Raw genomic sequence first — 27,208 nt, forward strand, 5'->3', positions numbered from 1 at the left:
AAGAGGAAGCTGATGAGTCCAGTTCCTTGCTATGACAACCATGAACACTGTCTGTCATACTTATGTCAAATATTATATTAAAACTAACAACTTTTTGTCTTCAAGTATTCTTTACTCATTAGTTGCCATAGAAACTTAAGATTTCCTACCTAAAATTACTGTTGGCCAGTTTACCAAGTTTCTTCTTGTCATAGTGTCCTTTATTCTTCCTTTCCTGGTATTTAAAGACTGCAGTCATATCTGCTCTAATCCTTGATTAAACAAGCTAAGCTCAGAATTTAGTTTTCACCCCTAAAATAGGCTCCTCATTCTCCTGATTACCCTAGCAGTTCCCTTGGCATCTGCTGCAGTTTGACTTCACCTCTCTTGAATTAAGGTGACCAGAATATAGTATTAAACATAAAAACTTCCGGGTAATAATGCCTCTTGCAAAGAATGAATCTCTGTACAGGAGTTATCTTACCAAATATACTACATTGGCAGCTCACAGTTGATCTTGGGGTCAATTACTACTGTCATCCACAGTGACCTAAAATTAATTAAGTCCCATCTTAATGGTATAAATTCTCAGTATTAGCTTTAGCTGAATGTACTTTGTATAAGACAATTCATCCAATTATTCTGGTCCTTGAGGTCCTTTCAATCGGCTTTGATATCATAATTCCCCTCTGTATTAATAACTATGTCATCAGCAAATTTAATATTGTATCACAGTTATTCATTAAATAAGATTAGTCCACAAAACTTTAAGAAATGCAAGTAAACTCCATATAGCTGATAGATTAATCTATCAATATACACACCAATATGCTCCCCCAAAAGAAACATGCATTTCCCTTCCTCTTTAGCCAACTTCTTTCCTCTCAAAGTTCTGTACTATTCCCTTTTCCCCTATGAAAAATGTTTTGATGTTGTCCAGATAGATTACATGCACTTTATTTTTCTGCCCAGAAAACCAGTTACCCTCTTAAGGGACATGGCCTGATTTCCCATTTCCCCTCGGTTAACCAATATCGATTTTTATTTAATTTCCTGTTATCTTCATAACTTCCTTTACCATTCTTCCCTTGAAAATACATTCTGAAGTATCCATTGCATTTGACTGCATTTGCAACCATTCCAAATGTTTCTCTCATATTAAATGGAGTTGTTTTTGCTATTCTTCAATCACACAGAAAAATCTTCCCCTTGATAAATCTGTACTTGAAACAAGTCTTTGCTACTGTAACTAGAGTTAAACGTGCCAGTACTCTTAAATCTCACACCTGGAGATTATCTTGTTCTCCTGGCTTTATGAACACATTGGCTGTAGGAGCAGCATGATGTCTGACAAAAGGCTTCACAGAGATAAGAAACACATCTGTGAAGTTACAAGAACAAACAGAGAAAAAGTAAAAAAAGGCAGCACAGGCAAAGGGGTATATATTTTCAAATGAGGTTTAACAATGGAGAACTAATAAAGTGGAGAAATATAGAAAAGTATTCCAGAATACTGCAGAAAACAGAAAGAGGAATCCAACCTAAAACAGTTAACAACCCAACTCCCAGAGTTACTATTTTTCATGGTGCTATGCCATAAGATCTTGTCAGTCCTAGAATGGTATTCCAGAACTTCTGAAGATGACAACAGAGGCCTTAAGCTTGAGAACCAAGGCTTTACCTTGCCACTTCAGGACCAGGACAACAAATCTTGTCTGGCTGCATCCCAGAAAAGAGAGAAGAGCAAATTTTACAGTCTGCAAAGCACAGGAGGCATCAGGTCCCCCACTGGCCAGCAGCTGCATGTTTTTCAGGTGCACAGTGCACCGTGAGTATTAATATAAATCACAGTATGATGACATTCTTTTGTTAGCAGAAATAGCTATCAGAATCAGTAATTAAGCACATACTGACATTCTTGCAAGAGACCAAAAAAAAAAAAAAAAAAAAAAAAAAAAAAAGAGGGAAACCAAAGAATTTGATTACTAAGTGAAAGCCTACATCAGTTGCTCACTTGCAGATTCAACTGTTACTGGGTGCTGCATGAATCCCAAAATTAAAGGTATTGGTCGAAACAATCTTTGGCTTAACCCACCTTAGGAGAAGTCTTCCATATTTTATAAAAATTTAAAATATTAATTGAAAAAACATATAATATCTATTATCTAATACTGCACTCTAGGGACCAAACCACAATCTCTGGGCTACTGATCTGCAGGAATGTAAATTTACAGCTGGGAAGAACAGGATCGGTTACCAGGTAAAGTTCTATAACAAGGACATCAAACCCTTCAAGTTCTCTTGGGCTCTCAAACTTACTGGCTTAAATAACTTGGAAACTATTGATAAAATAATAAAATATGTATGTACTGACATGAGTTATGCAAGTAAATGACATGATTCATTAATTTATTAATACAGGGTATTATCTTCAATTCACAATTTCCTGGTATTTAAATAACTGTTGATCTAAAGAAATCCTAGGAGGGTAAAGCAGACCTGTTTCATTTGTCATTGGTATTTTTACTAAGAGCTCACTCAGCACTGTCGATAATGGAACTGTGTTTATCAGGAGTTTAACAGCTGACTCTCTGTTAGGACACGGAGGTGAACTTCTCATTGACAAAGCCTTGTCACAACACACCAAAGCTGCGCCTCCTTCAGGTCACAAAGGCTCAGAAAGATTAATGTTACAAAGGCTCAGAAAGATTAACGTCACCGTAATACTAAGCAAATGTTTAGTTTATCCCATTTCAAAGCAACTCAAATAACCAAACGCCTCTTGAACAACCAGTTCCCAACTCAGCAGGGAGAAAGTTTCCATGGCTGTGTGGCTAAGGCTGTTCTGAAGATCATGGCTTATTACAGACAGGCATGTCCCTCCTTTCAAATTGAGATTTAGAGCCTGTAGTTCAGTCCCTCAGTCTATAAATAGTATATAGAGCTCAATACTGATCAAGAAGAAAACTCAGCTGCACCCTCACACGAAATCTTACTGAAGAAATCAGAATACTCCTGTAAAAACATGTCCACATTAGAAAGCGTAATTCAACATAATTTGGCAAGCCATGTCTATGTTAAATATTTCTTTCAGAACAAAGCTGGAAATTCTGAAACTACATAAGGACATATGATTATACCTAAGAGTAACAGCTAAGAACTCTTCTGTCCACTTTTTTTTTTGTATCTTTATTCAGCATCAGTGTTAAGTCAACCACACCAGAATTTCAGAATAATGGGGTTTTTTGCATTTGCAAATTTGCTTTTGCTAATATGCACTGAAATGAGAGAAAAAAATTGAAAAATTGCAAACAAGCTCTTTTGTCACTTACAAATTTGAATCTAAACAACCTAGAAGGAAAGGTACTTTTAATGAAGGAATGCATAAAGGCTCCTGAGACCCTTCATTAAGGCTGGCATGAAGATGCAGCCCCAGTTCCTATCAGTGAGGCAGTACTGTTGGCTGCCTCCAGCTCAGTACTACGTAAATAAGGTTGGATAGCTACAGTGTTAAATGTACCATATAAAACCCTGCTCCCTGAACTCACTTCCTGACTGTCACTGATTTAAACTCGTCTCATACAGAACATGAGGACCAAGCATCAAATGCTCTTTAGCCTTGCTCATGGAATATGAATTGGAAGAAACTCCCTATGTTGTGCATTGGTAGCTCATTAATGATGATTACCTGGAACTGTCCTTAAAAACATTTAATATGCATATTTCTGCCCTTGGCCTTGAAACATTAAAAAAAAAAAAAAGAAGAAAGAAAAAAACAAAGGTAGAGAAAACAACCCTCTGTTTTCCCATCTTCTCACAGAATTGGGAAACGTCTGCAAATACCAAAGAGAAGAAATAACTGCAGTTGCTGTTGTAATTGTGCTTTAACCTACTGTCCTGGTCTCTACCACCTAGAAACCTCCTGTTGTTTTAAATCACTCATAGCAAGAGGTGCTTCTGAATGTCAGCCAACCTTTTAGCAGAAAAAAAATCTTCCATTATCATATAATTTTTGACGTCCTCCTCCTACAGCAAGATGTGGCTGCGAAGAGCATGTGATCACACAAGAGGAAAAAAACCTTGCTGTAACCTCGGTGGTGTTTGCTGCTTTTCAGTAGGTATTGGCTACTTCTCTCCTAAATGCGTTACTTTACCCGTAATAGTCCTTAAATAGAATAATAGCAATAGTCTTTAAAATAGGACCACACGAACACACAAGCAGGCGTGAATAACAAATCTTTTTCACTGAATGAGCAGTGCCGGTGGTACCCAACCGCAGCTGCCAGTTTCGGGGTTGGGATTCCAGAGGCCTTTCGCTGCCTCCTCACAGGACACGAGGCGCGCGGGGACGCACACCCGGCCCGCGGCCGCCCGGCGCCGCGGAGTGACGTCATGCGGCGGCGGCGTGACGTCACGCGGCAATGGCGGCGCCCGGCAGCGCACGCGGCGGGCGGTAGCGGCAGCGGCCGGGCCTGGGCAGAGCCTGCGGTCCCGCTCCAGTCCCCTCTGTCCCGCTCCAGTCCCCTCTGTCCCTCTGCGGTCTCCTCTGTCCCGGGGCTCCGGAGCGCGGTAAGCGCTGGGCCGGGGGAGTAGGTGCCCGGAGATCCCGCGTGTGGCTGCGGAGGCCGTGCCGGGCCCTGCCGCGGCTCCGGCGGGTGGTTCCCGGGGTGGGCAGGGGTGGGAGCGCTGCGCGGCCTGCGGCAATTTATCCAGCGCTTCTAGTTATATCTCCGGAGGTGTTACAGGAGGGACGCAGTAGGCTTGCCTGCCTGATGTATTTAGTTATACTATAGTTTATTAAGTTATATTTTAGCTGTATTTATATTAGCCTAAAGCTATATTTAAGTTATGCTATTGGCATATTTTAGAAGTAAGTAAAATAATTATTCCATAGATTCCCGTTTGCTTGAATATCAAGATAGTCTTCATTTTTTGGATCTGAAGCCCTTCTTTTCTTTTTTCCTTCGGTTTCTTTTTTAGGTAAAAAATGAAGGTCAGAAAAGGAGGGAGATTTAGGTCTTCCTTTAAATTGAAACAAAAAGGCATTGAAGTTGTAGGAGAATGGAAAACCGTGCAGATCGACCCCAATCTATTTGCTGAGGAGGAGTTTCGAGATATAGTGTGCTTGGAGGAACTTACAGAGTACAAGCTAGTAAGTTCTTCCAAAGTGGGGAAAGTAAAAGAGAAGAAGAGAAGGGCTGAGAGTGCTTCAGAAGAAGGCAATGAGGAGGTGGAAGAACCTGTCATCCCTCCAAAAAAGAAAAAGAAAAACAAAGATTTGAGAAGCCAAACAGATAAAGGCAATACTCCTAATGCAGTAGAAATTGATGTGCTGGTTGATAAAGAGACAAAGTGTAATGAAATAATTGAAGAAGCAAATCGGGAAGACCACAGACATGTGACTGAGAGCATGTCAAGCAGGAAAGACACTCCAAAGAAAAAGAAAAAGAAGGTGTCTAAAAACAAGGCTTCTCAAGCACAGGAAGCCTTTCCATCAGTATCTGGTTCTAAAAAAGTCAAAAATTGGACAACAGAAGTTTTATCTGCCTCAACTGATCAAAAAGCTGATGTGTCTGCATGGAAAGACCTGTTTGTACCTGAGCCAGTGCTGCAGGCCTTGAGCTACCTGGGGTTTAGTGCTCCAACTCCTATTCAAGCCTTAGCCTTGCCTTCTGCCATTCGGGATAATATGGATGTTCTTGGTGCTGCAGAAACAGGTACAAATCTGTTAAAATTATTGTGTATGCTGGCAGCATCCCGTTTCTCTTCTTTAAATGTAGCCCAGTTTTTATGTGTAGAAGAAGCAGCTTTTATGTATTATAAGAGAAGAGCTTTTGTCTTTTGGGTATCCAACATATTAGTAAAGCGTTAGAACTTTGTAACTTACAAACATGGGAACGTCCCATCTTTACAAAGCATGCAAAGCTTTGAAGTCTCAATGAGTCTTTATGCTTTTGGCAGAAGTCTCTTTTCCTGTTTCTCGAAGTGCTTCCTGTTTTGGGAATGGAAAGTGATGCTCTGCAAAAGGCAGAATTAATGAAACAAACAGGCTCATTTCTGCAGCAGCCAAACCTGTGCTCCTGGCAAGGCAAAGCAGAGAACCAGGTTCCTGTGGAGATAATTCATACTAGTGTGGAGCAGTGAATAAACACTGGGCACAGTGTTAAGTGTGAATATGACCCAGGTCATACAGCAAAATGTGTCCACCCTGTGCTCTGTCCCCTGGCTTTGCCTGTACATTGTCACCAGCCCTTCTCCCTGCTTGTGCTTGAACTGAGTATTATATCGATGATTGAGAGGTAGAGTCACTTCCATTTTGCGCTCAGCTCATGGTTTGAGCATTACTAGCCTTCATGAAATTTGTTATAGCTCCTTGTTTACTTAATGCGAGGAAGTCTCAGAACATTATGCTCCCTCAAACTTTGTTTGCGGTTCCTGCCTTTGAAGTTTTGTCTTTAGCACTGCAATGTTTTTTCCATAAAACACCTAGAGATAGGAAGCACAATTGGAAGCTGCCTTGATTTAAAGGCTTCCTTTACATTGTTTTCATCTGTTCCAGTTGCTTTATCTCACTGCTTCTCTGTGAAGTCATTTACTGCTCTCAAGCAGGAAGGTATAGTAACTAATACGATACGCAGTCATTTGCATTTTTATTTTAATTAGAAGCTACGTTGATGCTATTAGCTTTAATAAGATTAGAAAGCCCCGCAGGGAGTGTTTTTGAAAATGGGACTGAAAATTTAAATGGTGCTTTTGTACTGCAAAAAAGTGCCATTTTGGCAGTGCTGGTAAGCAAATTGCTTTCTAACTGCAGAATGGAAAGCATGGTTGGTGGCAGGCTGTGTGGTTGCTTTATAATTTTGTATAACCCTGAGGTAGTAGGACTGTGTTTTGCTCATTTATTCTTTCATGAGAGCAATCCAGATTCTCTGTAGACAGTCCAATGGATCGTTGGTGTTTCTGTAGAAACTTGGGAGATGTAAACAACTGCCTGTTAAGAGGTGCTGCAGCTGAGAGAGGGTGAAACTCTCTAGTCCTTTTTTCTGCATCCTATAGCACCCCTTAGCATTGGGCCTGAGGGAGGAATGTATGAAGTTAAAGAACTATTAATCTTCCTTTTTTGGTAGCAGCATTGGGAAGAGTGGCAAGATTTTGATAATGGCAGCAGATCCAGGTGGAGATGCGGGGAATGTCAAGGCTTGTTTTTGCAGTGGGTCTTACCCTTTCTGTTCATTACTATGTAGAACTAGTGAGGTTTCTGGTTAAGGAGCCAAATCTATGTAAAATGATACAATCTGAAACAGTTTAAAAGAGCAAGAATTGGCTTGAGCTGTAGTACCAAGATACACTTTCCTTCTGGTTTTGCACGCCTGCCTATGGTATGTGGTTTGTGTGTTATAAAGATAACATGTCCTGTGAGGTGATAATTTTGGGTGAATCCAATGCCTGCAGAATAGTTCTGATTATCACAGCCATAATCTGTCTGGGTCCAGTACTGACATTTGCACCAGTGAAATTGAATTACATTTAATTCAAGATCAGCAGTGTTGTTCACCTTAAAAACAGATGTTTTGGTAATTCAGAATCTTACTGTATAAGTGCTCTAAGTACAGGTTATAAACATTTTCTGCCTCAAGTCCAGACAGAAGTCATAAAAGACCTCACAGACATGCAGAAAGGTGGAGAAGTGGATATGAGACTTTGCAGCAGCACTGGTCGTGATGATGACACTGGGCTTAGCTGTTTATTATCTCATATTAAGGTTCTTCCCTAAATAGGCAAGATTCTGTGTTGCCAAATTTGGCAAACCTTTACAGCTTTGTGATATGGACAGGAATTGAGATTAGATTTCCAAAGGACTGCTTTCTAGCAGTGGCCTGTTACAGGAATGGTGTAATAGTGTCTTGTACTCCAGATGCTGCTTTCATGATTAGTGAACTGCTACATCTGAGAAGCTTAATTGTCTGGGGTGGATGTGCTGCTGGGCTTTTCCTAATGTCTTTATTTCTGACAGATAGTTCAGAAGGGAATATGTGGCAGGGATGTAACTTGCAGTTGGTACAGTGAAGTCTTGCAATTAAACTTTCTTTTGACAAGCCTCGTCTCACCAAAGTGGATTCTTTCTTTTAAATTAAATGTATGTGTTCTGATTATAAAAATAGGACCCAGTGCTAGATCAGGAAATTAGACAGTGGAGTATTTCAAAATACAGTTTCTTAGAAGGTCGTAAATACAGGACTACAAATTGAAGATGGAAGCTAATCCTTCAAGTGCATTCCAGTTTGTCCTTGGCCTCATTTGCTACTCCTTTATTTGGAGAACACTGATTAGAACTTTCAATTAGGGCATGGTATTCTCATTATGAGCATGAAGTTCCTTAAAAATATCTTGACTGCAACTGCAGCTTTTTAAAAACACTTTCAGAAGAAATAAATCTGCCTGACCTGCTAGAGATTGGAAAAATACCTGTTCCCCAGGAAATATGCTATTGGTCATGTCAAAGAGATATATAAGGGAAATGGGAGAAAAGATGCTATTGCTGCAAGTTTCTGGTCTTCTAAAGATCGTGGGTTTGCATCTGTTACAATGGTATGCTTTGAGAACAGTGTGTGATTGGCTGTTGCTTTTCTCATCTTTTCAAATAAATGACTTGTCAGTCTGTGTTATTATTCTTGTTTGTTTTTTTAGGAAGTGGCAAAACGCTTGCATTTGCAATTCCAATGATTCACTCTGTGCTGCAGTGGCAAAAATCAAATAACTCAACAACCAGAAATGACAGTGTTTCTAAAGAGTCCCATCAGCATCATGATGAAACAAGATGGGAAAATGAGGATGAAGCAGAAAAAGTAACCCATCAGCAGGTTGAAGATAGCGGAGATGAAGATGATGCATCTTTCACAACAGGCTGTGTGAAGGTGCTGGAAAATGTTGAATTTGATTCCGATGACAAGACACATACTGTTGACTCCCATAAAAAGAGACCTCTTTTAGGACTGGTCCTTACTCCTACAAGAGAATTAGCTGTACAAGTAAAGCACCACATTGATGCAGTTGCAAAGTTTACAGGTACGTAGATCCCACAGGCCATGTCTCAGATTATACTGTGTTTGGATCTTGGCATTGGTGTTGAACCAGCATGTGTGCCACACTTTCTTCCATAAAATCATAAAATTGGTGTAGCTTCTGAAGGGTTAGAGTTTGTAGTCATTGATGTGGGAGAAATGCTTGAAGATTCTTCAATGAGATGCATGTGGAAGTAATCAGTTAATGTGAGCTATTTTACTTTAAAATGTGTCTTCCTTCGAATAGGTGTTGATTCATGCTCTCATAACACAGAATCAGTACTACATACCTGGCCACAGTTAACTTTATTCTAGGTTTGGGTAACGTAGGCTATATATAATTAATAATTTCATTATATATAAAATTTTGATTATACGTATAATAATTTCATTTTTGACAGGTATATCAATCTTTGTATATACTGTATATGTATAACTTTGTTCCATCTATTAAAAAAGAAAAAGAAGTTATGACCATAAATATGGCCATATTGTATTGCTGTATTGTCTGACTTACCTCCTGCATCAGTCAAGCCACAGAAGTGTTACTGACCTGACAATGTTAACGTGCCTGACAAAAGCAATTCCCCCCTCTTCCTTTCCTTTCCCAACCAGAAGTCAGTATGTCTGTTAAGTAAATGAGTGAGGACGTGAAACTGTTAAAGATTACAAGTTTTTCCCAATCCTTTCCACTTCTCCAGTACCAGGAATTGTTTATTTATTAAAGAGGATATATAGTGCAATGCACTACTTTTAAGCCCATCTTCCTTTGGTGTCTGTATGTCCTGCTGTGCTCATCAGTCTGCATCTGATTACAAGGCTTATTTTAACTGCTGGGCTGAAATAATCAATTTATGTCATACAGTTCTGATAGGAGCAGTGCTATTTATGTGTAAAAATCTGCTGTCCAAGTGATAATACAGTTGCTGCAGCAGGAGAGGAAATGTTTTGATGTGGACTTTCTTTATTGCCTTCAACTCACTTTGGGAAAAAAATCTGCACCTGGAAGCATGGTGTTCCACAAGTAGTCCAGAAGAGAGATCAGTGGGAGCTTGGATACTGGAAGGGTCTTGCAGAGTAACATGGAATTTACCATGGGCCAATGTATTGTTTGAAGAAGTAGGGTGAAATAAGCTGTGTGTGGAGTCTGCTTCCAAAGATAAACTCCTTTTAGTACTTCAGCAGACTACTTAAAGCTAATGAGGTCTGTGCTGCTGTGCAAGAATCGTTAATCGTGTGGAGGCATACTTGGTAGGATTGATTATTCCATAACAAACGAGCAGTTATTTAGTAAGACAAGCATTTCTCAGTCTTACTCTTGAAGGGATCTTCTGGTTATTCTTAACAGGAATGTGCTTGTTCATGCAAATACAATCGAGAAAACATGAGACTCTGAAACGTGTGTAAACAAATCTAACAGCTGTGGATGTGATTCTTCATGCTGTTGAAAGACGTGTACTAATTCATGGCATGTAACTATAATGAGGAATTTTTTGTAAAATTGAGTGCATTGTTGTATGCTCAGTGTTACATAAAACCCCTGAAGTTTCCTGGCCAAAATGCTTGTTGAAAGTTGCAGTGTAGAGTGTTTAAAACACTTCATGAAGTAGATCTATATAACAACATTCACTGGTAAATTAGTGAAATAAAATCTGTTATTTATATGTTCTAGGCATTAAGACTGCAATTCTAGTAGGAGGCATGGCTGCACAGAAGCAAGAACGTGTACTGAATCGAAAGCCAGAAATTGTAATTGCAACCCCAGGCCGTCTGTGGGAGTTAGTTAAAGAGAGACACCCACATCTTTCAAATCTTCGTCAGCTCAGGTAAAAGTGTCTTTCCAGATAACTGCTGGATACTGAACTGGGCAGCCCTGCATACTGATTAGGTTTACTAACAGGTTAAATAATTTAGACTACATAAAATCACCTGTTTCCGTGTCAGTGTTTTATTGAAATGCACATTGGTTATTTTGATGGAGGAAGATGTCAGTTAAAAACAATAGTAAAGAACTGATTTTTCAAAAGGAAGTGCAGAAGGCTGCTGTAGCTGCTCCAGCATACCTGGTGTTCTTTTCAGTTTTGTATGCATAACATCCTTTATGTGTTTAGCAGGAAAAGTTGTTTTTAAATGTATCAGGTTTGTATTTAGCTACACAAGTGTATTTTTACTGTGTGTTTTCTACTTGACAGGTGCCTTGTGATTGATGAAGCAGACCGAATGGTTGAGAAAGGTCACTTCTTAGAGCTGTCTCAGTTGCTGGAAATCTTAAATGATTCACAGTATAACCCTCGACGGCAGACTTTTGTTTTTTCTGCCACTTTGACTTTAGTCCATCAGACTCCCACAAGAGTTTTACAAAAAAAGAATGCTAAAAAGATGGACAAGAAGACCAAACTAGAATTGTTAATGGAAAAAGTAGGAATAAGGGGCAAACCCAAAGTAATAGACTTAACAAGGAAAGAGGCTACTGTTGAGACTCTGACAGAAACCAGAATCCACTGTAACACAAATGAGAAGGACTATTATCTCTATTACTTTCTTCTCCAGTATCCAGGAAGAACCATGGTCTTTGCAAACAGCATAGACTGTGTAAAACGCCTCAGTTCTCTCCTCACAATCTTAAATTGTGATCCTCTTCCTTTGCACGCCAACATGCACCAAAAGCAAAGGCTGAAAAACCTGGAAAGGTTTGCTGAGCGAGAGAGGTGAGTTGATTTTCAACTTCCTAGTAGAGAAAAAAAGAAATTGCATAAAGGGTGGTGGGGAGGGGAAACAACTCTGTTAGAGTAGGAGCAGGTTGGGGAAGTTAGCTGAGGATGTGAGTCCCCTGTTGATGAGCCCAGGATATTAACGATTAAGGATGAGGTTTCACAGTTGAGGTGATGAACTGGAACAAGTTCAGTGGAAGGCCACCCAGATGTTCAAGAAGCACTGACTCTGCAAGAGGAGAGGCTGAAGGCACTGGCTGTTTGTATTACCTGGGAAAAGTATTTTGTGGGGACCTAATGGCAGCCCTCTGACACCATAAAAGAGGGTTATCAAGAAGATGGTGCCAAGCTTTTCAGAGTGGTGCTTGATGGGAGAATGAGGGGCAATGGGTACAAGTTGAAATAAGATCAGGCTGGATGTGAGAAAGGGCTTTTCATCTGTTAGGACAGTTGAGCATGGGAATAGGCTGCTTGTCTTGGAGTTTTTTGAGGCTCAGTTGGATAAAAGCCCTGAGCAACCTGGTCCAGTCTTGCAGCTCATCCTGCTTTGAAGAGGAGGTTTTATTAGAGACCTCCTGAGGTCCACTGGAGCCTGAAATATCCTGTGGTCCAGCAGCTCGTTGCTGCTGAAAGAGCTGTCACTTGCCCTGTTTTCAGACATGTTTTTAGAACTCTCCTGCACACCTCTGCCCATGTCCTGGCTCTGCAGCTCATTTGATCCTCTGTAAGTTATTGAATCTCCCTAAACCATCAGAAAACTAACCACTCATTACTCATTTGCAGGTTTAGTTACATAAATTAGCATCCCAAGGGTCAAAGTATCTTTGAGCAATGCAAAAGAAAGGGCAATTATGCTTTTCAGCAGTGGTGGGCAGCCAGGGCTTACCCAAGCAGACCTGTCCTGCCATTTTAGGAAACATTGTTTTGGGGTGTCTTTGGGGTGGCCTTTGGGAGGAGGTGTTTGGTCTCAGTACTTCCATGATCCAGAAGCCTCACAATTTAGTCCTGCTGTGAACTGCTGTGTGCTGTCTGGGAATTTGTACCTTGTTAGGAGATTCAGGCATGGAGAGCAGAGGTTGAATTGCTGTGATGGAGCTGCAGCATCCCTTGGCAAATGTATTGATAGCATTTGCATAGGTTAGGTGAGGTGTTTTCAGAGACTGCAGATTTTCAAGGCAAGAAAGAAATCTATGAGACCATCTCTCACAGCCTTCTGCAGGTTGCAAGCTGTAGAATTTTCTTTTGCTATTTCTGCTTTGCACCTTGTAGCAATAGAGTATGCAGTCAAATGCCATAAAATCTCAATGAATTTCCATTATCTAAAAGGAACTAATTTCAGTTGCTGGGAGATGTTTTTGAAACAAACTGTTCCATATCCTGGGGAGACTTTTGTCTCTGTAGAGACTGCTTATATAAAAGAACAACTTCTTTGAGTAGTTCATCTTGTCTAAGGATAAGGAGAAATAGTAATTGTTAGAACAGAACTCACCCCTTGTATTTCTAGCTTTTAATTTACTGAGAGCTTATTTGAGTGCAAGTTGGCAGAAGATATTTCACCACCAAAAACTGTTATTTAAATAGATAATGTGAAAAATGTGATTTTCCTCAACTGGTAAAACTTCTAATAACATGTCTGTACTGCTGGAGGATCAACTGTGTTTTTAATTGTGTGGTCATAGCAAGCTAAAGAAATTCTTTAAAACCTGGACAGTGCACTGAAAAGTGTAATGCAGGGGCACATACCCCCCACTTCCTCATTAAATAGCAATTTGTTCTAGCATTTTTGTGAACTGAGAAGAAAACGTTAGGAAAACACAATCCAGCAAGGTAGTATTTATTTACTGGAAACACAATAGACCTGCTGAAGGCAACATTTGCATTTTTTAATTTTACTTCTAAGAATTATTGTTTCAAGAGTGCCCTTGAGTTAAATTGGGTATCGTTTCTGTAAGGACAAACAGAATGCATGTGTCCTACAGATAATGCAGTATAAACCTGTTCTTTAAACTGCTATGGTAGAATTCTAGGTTGCTGTATTTTATGTTCCTTGGTACATGATTTACTCTTCAATTTTATGTTAATTAAATTTTGTCACCTTCTCAGCTGTGTCCTCCTGACAACAGATGTTGCAGCTCGTGGTCTTGATATTCCTAATGTCCAGCATGTCATCCACTACCAGGTTAAGTATTTTTAATGTTTTTCCTTTTACTGTTGTGGTTTGACATACGTTTTTGCTGATACAAATCCTGAACACTGTAAAGCTGTAATTCTTGGTCCTGTGTATAGTATAGTCCCAAGTACAGAAATTAAATCATTTAACTGTCCTTGGTGCTTTGTACTTAAAGATCTCATTTCTGCAGTGACTGACTGCAGTAGGTAGTACTTTATGAATGTGTGATTATGTATCAGAAATGACATAATAGATATGATCTTCCTTGTTTTTTGCTCAACTTTGGTATCCGAAGGTGTGAAATGACTCAGCCATATAACTCTTCTCTGAGGACACATAAAATATTTTCCTGCTTTGCAAGTGAAATGACAGAGGGTCAGAAGTTAGGAGAGACTCACAAAAGATTACGCAAGGAAAAATGCTGGATCAGAGAACAAAAAGTGTGTCAGGACATCATCTTTTACATTACTTTCATCAGTGTTACATGCAATGTACTGTGTGTATGCAGCCTCTTGTCCAAAGCATGCCAGGCTGCTGGTAGCTGTCCATGGCCAGCTGCATGGCTTCTCTGAATCCTTGCAGGTCCCTCGTACTTCTGAGCTGTACGTGCACAGAAGTGGCCGAACAGCCCGAGCTGCCAGTGAAGGCCTCAGCCTGCTGCTGATTGGCCCTGAGGACTTGATCAATTTTCGGAAAATCTATAAAACATTGGAGAAGAGTGAAGAGCTGCCATTTTTCCCAGTTGATACCAAGTGCATGACTTCTATCAAGGTAAAGAAACAACAGTCTTTTTGCAACCTGAGTAGTTGCTTTCTTACTTGTATTACTGATACGATATTGCCTGTGGTGTTCTTTCCAGGTTTCAGATGAAATTTACTCTTGAGGACCTGGATTTGAAAATTAAGTTAATAACACTTTCTGGTTTTTTAAGCAATATCTATGATTTCTCCTCAATAACTGGCACAAGAAAGGTGTTCAAACATAAATATCACTTGTTTTTCCAACAGCAGTATATGGAAGCGAATGTGTTTTGTGGCTGTGGAGTTGGGGTGGCTCTGCTAAGTACATTGTTTAAAGGCTCTTATGTTAAGAACAGACTAGACAACAGTAGCAGGTCCAGGGATGTTCAGTGGTCTTCACCTGCCTCTTCCCATGTGAAGTAGTGAGTTGTCTGCTTTTCTAGAAGTTCCTGTACTGTGAGGCCACAGCTGCCACTGAACCCTGTCAAACTGTGTTTCCCTTTTATAGGTTATTGCCCATTTTAAGGAGGATTCATTCACTAACTCACAAGATGGGTAATGGTTAGGATTTACAAAGCAATGTGTTTTAGAAAGCATCTTGTCACTGCAGATTTTCTGCTTCTTGAGTAAGAGACTATTTCATGTCTCAGCATTCTCTTAAGAGTTTGGGTGGTGTCAATCATGTACAAATGGGACATATTTAAATACTGGATTTTAAAGGAATCCAGCTGGGGTTGAAATGTCTGAATATTGCACAGTCACTGAGAACAGGGAAGAATGCAAGCAGTCAGATAATGTAGCAGGTGTCTTCCCCATGGTGTTCTGATTCAGGCTTACCTAACTGGCTTGGACTGAGCCCAGGGTCTACCCCAGTGACAACAGCAGTATCCTCACCTTGGGAATAATGACAGCAAGCTTCAAAACCCTGGCTTGCTGCAAATAGGGTATTTCTTTCAGGAGATGCAGATGTCTGAAAGAGGAAAGGAAATAAAATAAATGTTTCCACAGATTCATTCTTTTCTCCTCTTGGTAGTAACGAAGAGAACCTGATTTCCACCCCTGTCTCTCCCACTGCCCCCTTCCACCTACTAAATGTTTCTAGTTACTGAAAGAAATCTGTTGTTTCAGAGAGTGTTGCTTCAGAGGTTCCTTCTGTGTTTCTTGATGAGTAGTTCTTGGCTCTTATCATGCTCTGTCAATTAATGGGCAAATAAATACTGTTTCTACACTTTCTGTTTCCTGTCGCCATCTCACAGTGATCTCTCCTGTCTGTAATAGTGCTCTTCTCCCCAGAAGAGATCTTTGTAACTGTAGTTGCAGGACTCCAGCCTCATAAGCCCTTGGAACAGTCAGGTCTTATTTATGCTTTGTCCTGGGTTTAATCACAAAGTCATTGTAGTTGGGACTAATAGTGCTGCTGGTTCTTTATGTCTGTCCCTTTGGCATGCTCTTTCCCTCCTTTTGCATGCCTTCATTCAAGTTCAGGAAGTCTGAAGGGGTTTCACACTTGAGAGGAAAAGAATTGTTGAACCAAGATAGACTTACAGAGGACTTAAATTTTACAGAGATGGAAAAACTTACTTGAAATTTCTTGTGATGATCTAAGAAGTAACTGACTGAGTGAGTAGTCCACTGCAAGTGGTATTTCTTCTCTTTCTCTCTGTAGTAATTATCCTGGCAGTCCTGGTTGCTGCTGTTACTGTGTAGCACCAGCCTGTTCCGCTTAGTGCAAGAGTTTGTTTTATGCAACTGCAGGCACATTCCGAAGAGCAGAACTTGCTTCTGGTTGGTTCCTATTTACTGTTAGTGCAGACTTTCTTTCCACAGTGAATTAGTTATGTGTTTGGCCCAGCTGGAAGCCTGCAGGTCAGGTGAAGTTTGCTGGACATCTTTGTTCCACCTGTGTGCAGCTGGGAAGAAGGACAGGACAGTCTGTCCTGTGCCTAAACAAGATCCAGGTGCATTCCTGAAAACATCAATTCCTTCCATATGGCTTGCAGGAGTTTACTTTCTTCAGAGTGGGATGAAAGTAGTGGCTGCCCCTTAAACTGCTGAGACTAATAAATCTGAGATCAAGCTGTACTATATAAATATGTAACTTGGAAGTGATTGGTATTTGAATCATGGTTTGCTCTTGATATCTCTCAAGTGTTTATAATGATTCACATAGAATGTTAACATTCAGGTATGTTTAGTAGTTGAGGTGTTTTAGAAGTCAGAGTCTATCATGGATCTAAAGAAGGAAAACGCTAGTGAATAATTATGTGTTTATTAGGTGGGGCATCTCCTGGAACATGGATGGGGAGCAAAAGTGTCTCTGCACCCCAGTTGCATTATAGTGCATGCTCTCAAACACTTATTCTGCTAAAGTACCCCACATTTAAACCTGATCATAATGTCTAAATGTATTTTTGTTGCAGGAACGGATGAATTTGGCAAGGCAGATTGAGAAGGCAGAATTTTTCAACAGTCGGGCAAAGCAACACAACTCCTGGCTCCAGCAAGCTGCAGAGGCTCTTGAGATTGATCTTGATGATGACATGTTGATGGGCAAGTAGAAAATGTTTTTCCATGGGTATGCTCAGTAGGTCCCATAGCACTGGTGTCCAGAAGAAGCCTCACTATGGCGGAGAAGCTTCAAAAGCAGCAGGGCAGAAGTGGGGGGGAAGGAAAGGAGTGTTGTTGGTACATGGTGTTAGAGATGTTTTCAGGATGATGCAGAGAGAGCAGCAGAGAGTGCTGGAGCTGAGGGAGTGAAGTGTGACAGTTCTGGCAAGTCGCAGACAAGTCTACATGTTGTAGGACAAGAACTGTTGAGCTCTGGCAAGCATTTCAGAGTAATCTACGCAGCTCAGTATGTCCTGATTGAGTCTTGTCCCCTCTTGTCATAGAGAAGGCTGTTTCCACACTTCTGCTTCTCTCTCCCACTCCCTTGTAGTCAGGCATCAGGACAGGAGCCTGACAGCTCTGTGTGGGAACACCCAGGAAGTGCTAGGGAACACCAAATATTATGTGAGCCTTAAGTAGGTTGAGTTGTGTGGGCTAAATGACCATATATTGAAGTTGGTGAGGTTTTTGGTGGTTTGTTAGAAGTAAATAATTTCTTACATTTTTAAAATATTTTGCAGGCTGTGGCTGAGAGAATGTGTAGGGCTGTACAACTGCAAGTGGCTATTAGTTCAATGCCATGAAGTTTTGCAAAGCTTAGATGCACTGTTAAATGCCGCATTGTGTTCATATTTTGAGAGCTGAAATTATGATTTCCTACCAGTTCTTTGAAGGCGGGCTGAATAGGGTTGCTGCAGGGGTCACTTCAGATTAGTCTGCATCTAACCTGTTAGCTGCTAAATATGCCAATGTCTTAATTTTGAAACATGTTTAGATTAATGTCTTTCTTTATTCATGGCTGGACTAGCTGTTTCTCAATCACTCTGCAAGCAAACACTAACCATCTCTGTCTAAATTGTTCAGGGGTGCTTTCAGATAATTAGCACTCTGCTCTCTTGTTTTGACGTAATCTGAGTATGCTGTGCTTTGGAATGAGTTTCTAAACAGCACATCCAGTCCAAGTAAGTTGTGACTCTCAAGTGAAACACTTGATAATTGCCACCCAGAAACTTGCCAGATTTATGCTTTAAAGTGTACTCAGTCTCTAATTCTTGTGTAGCTTGTTGGAGACCAATTAAACTCTCAGCCATTCCTCCCATAAGTGAAGCGCCTCTTACACAGTTACAAAAGATTTAGTAATGTGCTTTCAATTTTACCTTACAGCAACCTTGATTTCATTTTTCCTCAGTTCAGGCCTTTACTATGGTTACTCAGTAGTCAGGATTCTTCTCGATCTCGTTACCTTGTGAACAGCCTGGGTGATCTGAAAGTGTCACTGATGACTGGGAGTTGAGTGACCTTGTTAGAGAGAAAGCTGGGGTTAGCATCTGCCCCTATCACTACAAAGACCTGCAATGCAAGTTTTTCTTTTATTGTAACATTCTGTATCTTTGATTTCTGCCCCAAGGAAGAAAAGCTAGCGAGCAAGAAGAAAGCCAGAAGCAAAAGATGCTGAAGGGGATGAAAAAACAACTGAAACATATGTTGTCCCAGCCACTGTTTAAAGTCCTTATGAAAACCAAGTACCCAACGCAGTCTGGAAAACTACTCCTGCCTCAGACATCAGTGGGCATTTCAGCTCTAGGTGCCGTGTCCAGAAAGCAAGCCAAGAAGAAGAAATCAATAAAATAAAATTAGATAACAGCAAGATCATTCAGTGTGACAGAAGCAAGGACTATCCTCATCAAGGCTGTCAGTGCTTATGGAAGAACCCAGCTAGAAGACAGATTGTATAAGGTGTTGCCTGTGTATTTGTTGTGCAGGCACAAAACAAAATGTTGATTTAAAGGGCTCAGATAACATCTGGTTAGTTACTGTTGAATCTTGTCTTGGATCTTGGTTTTTTTTTATGTTCTTACTTTTTTCTTAAGTCTCTGTATTAATAGAAGTTAATTAGTTTTCTCATCGTTCTGGTAATTACTCCATTTTGTGAGATGGGTAAAAGTTACTGGGTAGAATTCACTGTGGGCATACTCTAAGGATAAAACTTGATTTCAGTTTTAATGTCTTTGAAGGACAGGGGAAGGTCAGCTATATACAGTGCGAGTACAATCTGAGCTGGTGGTAGTGGGAGGTTTGGCTTTTGCTGTCTCCAGCTCAGTGTGAAAGGCAGAAAATACAGATAATGTTACCAGTAAGTCTACAGTTCTGGTTATGGAAATGTCCCGATTTTCTTTCTCCTCTGATAACATTTCTCTGTTCTGTTCTCCGCCAGGTTTAATTCCCTTAGTCCTGTGTTAATACATTTTGAATGTGCAAAAAAAAGTTAAGGTGGCAATGGGCCAGGACTGACCTTGGAGATGTGTAGATTTCTGAGGAATAAGTGGTGTTACTCAGTGTTTTCTTAATTAATATTTGAAGTTAAGCCTGTATTTGAAAACATGTTAGAACCATGATCTTTGCTGTAATGGAAGAGATGATGTTTTGAAATGTCACTTTTGAAGATTGCTCCATGATAATTATGCTTTTAAATAATTTTAACCTGGTCTGGGCAAATATTTTTTAAAACTATTTTTAATAATACGTCAGAAATATATTTTGAATTTTTGTTAAATTATATCTGCCATAAACTCCAAAGTCTGTGTCTGTTTTCAGTTACTTGAGATTTCTAAGTCCCTCATAGCTGATGTTGTTTGCACATAGCAGGCAAGGAGAGGGGAAAAGCACCCAAAAGATAAGACAGTGGAATCTGTTTTGGTGGGAGGACAGGTAACCTTCACCTGCCAGCTCTAGATGAGGCTTAGTTTCTGTGTCTCATACAGTATGGAATGAATGAACCAGGGTCACTGCCATGATAGGAAGCACCAATTTACTCAGCTACTCAGGGAAATTTGTCTGTGGAGTTGAGTGCCCCCTCTAACCACTTGCTAGTTACGTGAGAATAACAAACTCTTTATCCCTTCATCTGTGTAAATAGCTGAAGCCCCTCATCTCTGGAGGACTTTTCTCTTGTTTTCATGCATTACTGAAGAAGAGCTGTGACAATTGTAATCATAAGCATACAGAGCTTATCAATTATGTATGAGACTTTCCTTGCAATGCACTGTTTGTCTCATGCCCTTGGGAGCAGAGGGGGAAGTTTTGGGTGAGAAGAGATGGTTTCCCTACTCGTGAGGAGACACATCTTTGGAGTTAATGTGACATCTGAAAAATAAAAACAATTTTATGACGGTTCATTGTAAGGAAGGCTGAAAAAAGGAACTGAACAAAGGTAAGCATGCCCTCATTTCTTTTCTGTGCCATTTTAATCAGACTCTTACATTATGAAAAGGAAACTTGTATTGGTTTTGCATCCTGAAGAGTTTGAAGACCAGGAAGGCCTTTTCTGCATCTTATGATGCATTTCTGTTCCATTTCATTAGCAAAATCAAGGCTGGATCCTGGCAATAGAGCTCAGCATCTTCCTGCCTGAATCTGCATGAGGTAGGAGTTTCGGCAATTTCTCATTCCATGAGATGATGAGGAGAACTGAATTGAGGAACAGCGTGTTGTTACTTCATTTCCATCATTGCTATGAAGTTTTTCAGCTGCTTCTGTTTCCCTGTGTTTAACAACACTGCTCTCACACTGCCAGCCCACTGTCTTGCTGAGTCTCCCCAAGATGGAGCGTGGCACTTGTGCCCTCCTTGCTGCCTTCATAGAGTCACAAAATTATTCCACCATGCCCACTAAAACATACAGCAAAGTGCCACATCCACTCATTTTTTGAACACTCCAGGGATGGTGATTCCACCACTTCCCTGGCGAGCCTGTTCCAATGCTTAATGGTTCATTTGCCTGTGGGACAGGCTCTGGGGCTAGTTTTCTTCTGCAGCCTCTGATGTGCTCTGCATGAGCTCTCAGTGCTTAAATCTACTGATGCTGCACCTGCACAGGAACTCAAGCAGAGCTTGAACCCTAAAAATATCATGGTGTCTTAAAAAGAATACTTGTCTAGAGCTCTGGAAGCTCTCTTGTGGCTGCCTGTTTTACCTTGTCATTATCTTACTAGGATACCCTGGGTCTTCTAGCTAGAAGAAAAACCTTATATTTGCTTTAGCTAATTTCAAAAAATTGTTAAACCAATAACTGAAAGATACTACCATTTAGCTGCCCCAGTCCTATGTGAATGAAGTTACTGCAGAAAGAGAGAATGGTAAGGCAGAATGTTTTCTCTAGCTCTGATTTGCACGTGTACTACTGGTGCAAATTAGACGTGAAGAATTTTACATCAAGTCTTATATGCCCAGTGTAATCTTAGTATTTATCAAATATGTAGTATAAAATGTCTTCTCTAATGCTCTGCTGGCACAGCAGTTACACTGAGGCCTTAAACAAGTAATCTTGTGTTTTGTGGCAGCTTATGTCTGCTGAAATACCCATTAATTAAGGGACTCACTAAGTCTATTTAAGCTGTCAAAGCAACTTCCAAGTAGATTAATAAAAGCATGACTTCAGCAGAGTGGGGGTAGGGTACAAGCTGATATAGAGCAACCAGTACTGTGAAACAGAAAACTGAAACAATAGCTTCTGAACCTTCATTTTTATTTTCCGAAAGCATGGGGCCAGTTGACCTCATCCCTGCGACAGAGTTCCTGGTCTGTCATACTCTATAAAGAGAAGGAAGAGTCCCTGCGGTTTAGGGCATCTGCTGAGGAGATAGTTTGGACAGGATCTCGCGTATTAGACAAGAGAGTTTCCTGACGTTCCCCATGCCTTTTATTTCTCTCCTCCCCTGTATGTTAATAAAACAACAAGTTAGCAGAGCAGAAGCTGGAGTGGTGCCTCACCATATGCCAGCAGCCCAGGCACACGGCTGGCCATGTGGCACAGGGGAGGTAATTCACACCTCCTGAGAGAGGGCCAGTACCACACCTCACTGCAATTAGTCTGTGTCGTGTCCCTGAGGGGAGAAGAGATGGGAAACGGACAAATTTGACAGCCTCACCTCACACAGCCTGACACAAGCAGGAAAATCTGGTAAGAAAGCTGTGCTTTCCTGGGAGTTGAAACTCCCCCTGCTTTGTCCTCTGCTAGCAGGATGTGGTTTGGGGTGCCTGAGCTATTCCAGACTGTTTGATGAATGGCTTGGTGAAGGATGGCGCTCAGAAGGCCATGAATTGAAAGACTAGTAACAGATTGATAATACAGCAAGCAACAATCTGTAAGTAATACCCAACAGTCATTGCAGAAAAGTAGGATGATGTCAGTGGTCATAGGTTTGGGAAGTAGAAGGGAGGCACAAGACATAAGAGCTCTCTTTAAGAAAATGGTCCTGGTTCTGTAACCCTCTGTAGATCCCCTCTATAGTCCACTTCTGACAGTTAGGCAGATGTTGTCTGATACTGTTCTGGCATGTGAGAGATTTTCTGTTTCAGCTTCTTTTTGTGAAAGATATTTCAAGGTTTCAGTGTTTTCTCAAGTCAGTCATAAGCGTCTCCTGGGATTGGCCTCCCAGAGTAAGTAAGAAATAGGAAAATAATCTGTCACTCCTGTGGCAAGTTTATTGGCCTGGGGAAGCAAGTGAATAGAGCTGCTATGCTTTTTGCCTTGGAGTTCAGCAGCTCTTGCTGTGAAACTGGAAGAAATTGTAGCCAGTTTCCAGAGCAACCAACTTTAGATGGTACAAATTGCCAAATTTCTGTAGGTAAGAGCTGCAGTTACAGAACATAAACACAAAACCTGACTTGGAAAAGCAGAACAGGCTCTACAAAGTTCACATGGGCTTAGTAACACTGGGCTAATTAGAGGCCTGATTTTTTTATTATTGATGCAATTATATCAGTCTAATCACTAGTGTGGGTGGTTTTTTAGAAGTAAAGTTTCTTTTCCTTTCCTCGTGGCAATAACTATAGCAGTATAAGCTGACAAGTGTTACGCATTTACATACACTGGCCATCATAATAGGGTCCAACCCTAGGATCCCACTGATTGTCGAGTCCAAGTGAAGGTTTCCAGTTCCTCTTTTGTTAGTTCTCAGGTTACATCTGTGTGCCTCCAGAGAGCGACCCCTTCCCCAAGACCATTCCCCTCTGCGATACTGACACCACCCATCACCCAATCCACACCTCATCACTTAATTCTGGTCAGTCATCTCTTGATTTCTTACTGGTTTTCACTGTTGCTGGGCTGGCCTTCTTAAGTTACCTCATTCCCTTGGAATTGTCTCCTTTGTCCTTGCATTCTAGAAAACAAAAGGAACCAAAACATCTATACAAGGGAGAGTTTAATACCTGAACTGCAGTAACCATTCTAATATCTTAAGGTGTAGAAGACAATCCAACAATAGAAGTGGTTGAAACCATCTGTCTTGTGCCTTTTTTTCTTGTAGATGTTTTTGTGTCCCTGGTATAAATTTGGTAACCCATTCCTCTCCATCTTAGAGGCTGGTTATAGCAGGGACCAAGGAGGCAGATACAGCTAAATGCCTGCCAAACACTACTTCTGCTGGTGGCACAAAGTATTTCTAATATCACATAGGTCTATTCCTAAGGGCCATTTCAACCCTACCTGCCTATAAATTCAAGCAATTTTATTTTTGAAATTCATTCTTTCCCCCTCTCCTGAGGACTGTGAATGATACTGAATGTGTAGTTGTTACTGTGCTCCTAAACTTTTATACATGTTGTTTAGCATTCCTGCAGGAAAGTGAGAACCTCTGGCAGGTTCTATGTTTTCAGGTATTCCATATCTGTTAAAGATGCTTTAACCACTCCCAAGTAACAGTTTTCCTGGTGGGAAAAGCTTCTGTCCATTCTGAGAGCTGATCCATGATTGCCAGTGCTCATAAGAGGCATGTCAGCACAACCACTTTGCAGTCTTTGAAAATGGGGAAAATGATTATGATCATCCTTCAACCTCTCATTTGTGTTTTGCGTTGGAAAACTTCCAACAAGTGGGACAAGAACTCAAAATCCTTTTAACTGTCATATACATTCTGGGGACTGCCCACATTTTTTCAATCTGGTTAACAATTGCTATCATCTCTCCATGTATTTTATCATGAAACCACCTAGCCAAAGTAATTAAATACTTTCTTGGTAGTAGAATAGGTTATCACCCAATAGTCCAAATTCTAGTTTCATCTTTCACAGCCTCCCAACTTTCCCATCAAACCCATTCGTCCTGAGTAACCTCTGCATATATTTGGGCTGCATTACTGATCTCTAATCAGCTGTCAGCAGAGGAAGTATTATGGTGGCACACTCATTATAGGTTGCTGGACAGCAGCTTTAGTTGCTTTATCTGCCGATTCATTATTTGTTCTGCTTTTGCTGGATCCTTTGATTTGAGCTGGACAGTGCACTACAGCAATTTCCCTTGGAAGCTGAATGGCTTCCAACAGCATTCAGATTTCAGTTCCACTAGAAATATACTTTCTTGCTGAGGTAAGGAATCTTCATTCTTTCCATAGCATACCCATTGCATGGCACTCTCCAAAAACTTACTTAGAATAAATGCTGCTGATGCCCCCACCAGGCTGCTCTTGCTAACGCAGTTAATTCATCAAGGCTTGCAGAGGTTCTGCTTCAAGTACCTCTAGGTTTCTCACCACTACATAGCCCACACATCATTTTCCATTCGCATAGCATAAGATCTGTTGGTGATAAGGGTTAGATTTGCGTTCCCTAGAAGCTGATGCAGCAGATCTTTCTGTGTGTATTTGGAGTGAAACACGGCCCTAGCACAATCATGACAGGGCTCATCATAGGGAGCAGGCAGTAAAGTTGCTGGATTCAAAACACTGCATCTCTTTAAAATAACATTATTCTCATTTAAGATAATTAAATTCTTTTCAATCATAGTGCTGAGCCGCTTGTGGGGACAATGCTTGTGTAGCATGTTGCTTCAAAATCAGTTTTACCTCGTGCGGGCCATGCAGGGCTGGGGGGCAGCCGGGGGTGCCGCTCTGCCGCTCTCCGCTGCCGCGGTAAGGCGCTGTGGTAAGGCTCCGCTCGGCGCTGACCGCGGGGCGGCGCTGGGGGCCCGCTGCTGCCCGGCTCCCGCTGCCGCCCGGCTCCCGCTGCCGCTGCCGCCCGGCTCCCGCTGCCGCCCGGCTCCCGCTGCCGCCCGGCTCCCGCTCCCGCTGCCGCCCGGCTCCCGCTCCCGCTGCTGCCCGGCTCCCGCTCCCGCTGCCGCCCGGCTCCCGCTCCCGCTGCCGCCCGGCTCCCGCTGCCGCCCGGCTCCCGCTGCCGCCCGGCTCCCGCTCCCGCTGCCGCCCGGCTCCCGCTCCCGCTGCCGCCCGGCTCCCGCTGCTGCCCGGCTCCCGCTCCCGCTGCTGCCCGGCTCCCGCTGCTGCCCGGCTCCCGCTCCCGCTGCCGCCCGGCTCCCGCTCCCGCTGCTGCCCGGCTCCCGCTCCCGCTTCGTTCTACCGGTTTGGAATAAGGACGTGTGGTATATGTTTACCAAATGATAAGTGAAAGTGAGCTGGAAAAAGTGTTGCCATCACAGATTCCAGAAGAAACAAGGAAACTTCAATGTTCTATCTCAACGACATCTTAGCAAAAAAAATATGCGGCTTCCTTTAAGCCTTGAAGCACGATTCCAGATACTGTCTTACCTTTTTCTTCCTATTTCCCACACAAGGTTAACAAAAATTGCATTGATTTATTGGCAAAAAGAAGAGGAATTAAGACCTGATATTTGGGGTACAAAAACCCAAGGACAGGTTTATCAAGTGGAAATTGCAAGTTGTTTTCTTCTTTTTAAAATATGATCAATGTGAGCACAAAAATAAACATTTATCAGGAACTGTTTAATTAGAAAAGGGTACCGCCATTTATCCCAGCCCTTTTCTGTACACAAAATCTTGGTGTTACCCATAGCCAGGGACAACTTCCTGCTTCGAATAAAGAAAATATTTGCAGTTTCCATTACATGACATTCATATTTTACTGCAATGACTTGTTATTTGAAAAAACACCAAAACTAAATAAAAAATTAAAACCCTAGACTGGGAAACATTATCTAACGTATATCAATGGAAGCTGTCCTTGTTATTCCTGCATTTTTATTAAACTGTTCCTTACACAGATGGTGAGACCAGAACTGAGTTCATGATGAATCCCAGAGCTGAGTTATGGTGCAAGAGCAAACAGCCAGGCACTGATTCCATTGCTAAGCAATCAATGCCATAAATTAACCTTTCTGCTCCTTGGTGTACTTATATTTATGACCATTTTATATGCTCTGAAAAGCAAGTCAGGCACTTGTATATATGGCAGTTTCCCCAGCAGAGAACTAATTAGAAACAGGTAATTTGTGTCCTAATTGGACAGGATACAGGTACACACAGGGCTGGTAAATGTGCCTTGCTCTACACAGCAGCCAAAGCAGAGGACTTAGGGAGAAGGCAGTTCAAGAAAAAAATTTCTGTGACCTTGCAATTACTAGAACTTCATGTTCTTCCTGTCTGCTTTGTTTTTAAGCTATTAGCATAATCTTTCGACTGAGTTAATGTGAAAAGTAAACACTCATTTAGAAAAATTTATTAAATACCTTAGGGTGTGTGGAGGGAACTAGATTTGAGTGACAGCTTTATAAGAGGTGCATGCTAATTCCTGACAGCTCTCATTAGTTACTGATCCAGTACCATTAATACAGCCAGAACCACCAGGTGCAGACCAGGTTCCTGTATGCTTAACAAGCACTGAGAAAATGTTGTTCACATCCCCTAAATTAGAACCTGTTTGGGTGCCAAATCATTTGTCATTTTAAACCCCTGTTTGTTCAGCAGGCTGCATGGTGTCTAGGGGATAGACAGGTATCTTCCTCTGTTAATATCTGGTGACTGGTGAGTATCAGGCATTGTGTCTGTGTGCCCTTTGCAGAAAAATTCCATGACCCTTCAAAAACTTTTCTTGGGTTTTGAAAGGAAGCCATGAAATTCAAAAGGCTGCTGCTGCTGTGAGTAGTAAACAGGTCTTCTCTCTGCTTTAGCCACTGGTTTTATCCATCCTG

At 41.3% G+C, this 27,208-nt stretch overlaps 1 protein-coding gene and 1 long non-coding RNA gene across 2 annotated transcripts; one reads left to right on the plus strand and one right to left on the minus strand.

Moving 5' to 3' along the window:
* Nucleotides 1–4,391: 4,391 nt before the first annotated feature.
* Nucleotides 4,392–19,806, plus strand: DDX24 (DEAD-box helicase 24). The gene is made up of 9 exons (XM_039552926.1): nt 4,392–4,548; nt 4,960–5,696; nt 8,668–9,045; nt 10,714–10,867; nt 11,234–11,749; nt 13,856–13,931; nt 14,505–14,693; nt 17,083–17,212; nt 18,678–19,806. Exons 2-9 carry the CDS (start codon nt 4,967–4,969, stop codon nt 18,899–18,901), a joined length of 2,397 nt encoding a protein of 798 aa, XP_039408860.1. The 5' UTR covers nt 4,392–4,548; nt 4,960–4,966; the 3' UTR covers nt 18,902–19,806.
* Nucleotides 18,289–25,241, minus strand: LOC120410089. Its single transcript, XR_005602037.1, has 3 exons — nt 25,113–25,241; nt 23,358–23,432; nt 18,289–18,568 (listed from the first exon to the last, which is right to left on the minus strand). It is a non-coding gene; the product is annotated as an uncharacterized LOC120410089 (long non-coding RNA).
* Nucleotides 25,242–27,208: the final 1,967 nt, after the last annotated feature.

Source organism: Corvus cornix, chromosome 5 (genome assembly GCF_000738735.6).
Source record: "Corvus cornix cornix isolate S_Up_H32 chromosome 5, ASM73873v5, whole genome shotgun sequence".
NCBI classification, from domain to species: Eukaryota; Metazoa; Chordata; class Aves; order Passeriformes; family Corvidae; genus Corvus; species Corvus cornix.

Coding starts and splice junctions, on each gene's coding strand:
- DDX24 (XM_039552926.1), top strand. CDS start 4,967: ATGAAGGTCAGAAAAGGAGGGAGATTTAGGTCTTCCTTTAAATTGAAA. Junction 14,694..17,082: donor AGTGCATGACTTCTATCAAG/GTAAAGAAACAA, acceptor TTTTTGTTGCAG/GAACGGATGAATTTGGCAAG. Junction 17,213..18,677: donor TGATGATGACATGTTGATGG/GCAAGTAGAAAA, acceptor TTCTGCCCCAAG/GAAGAAAAGCTAGCGAGCAA.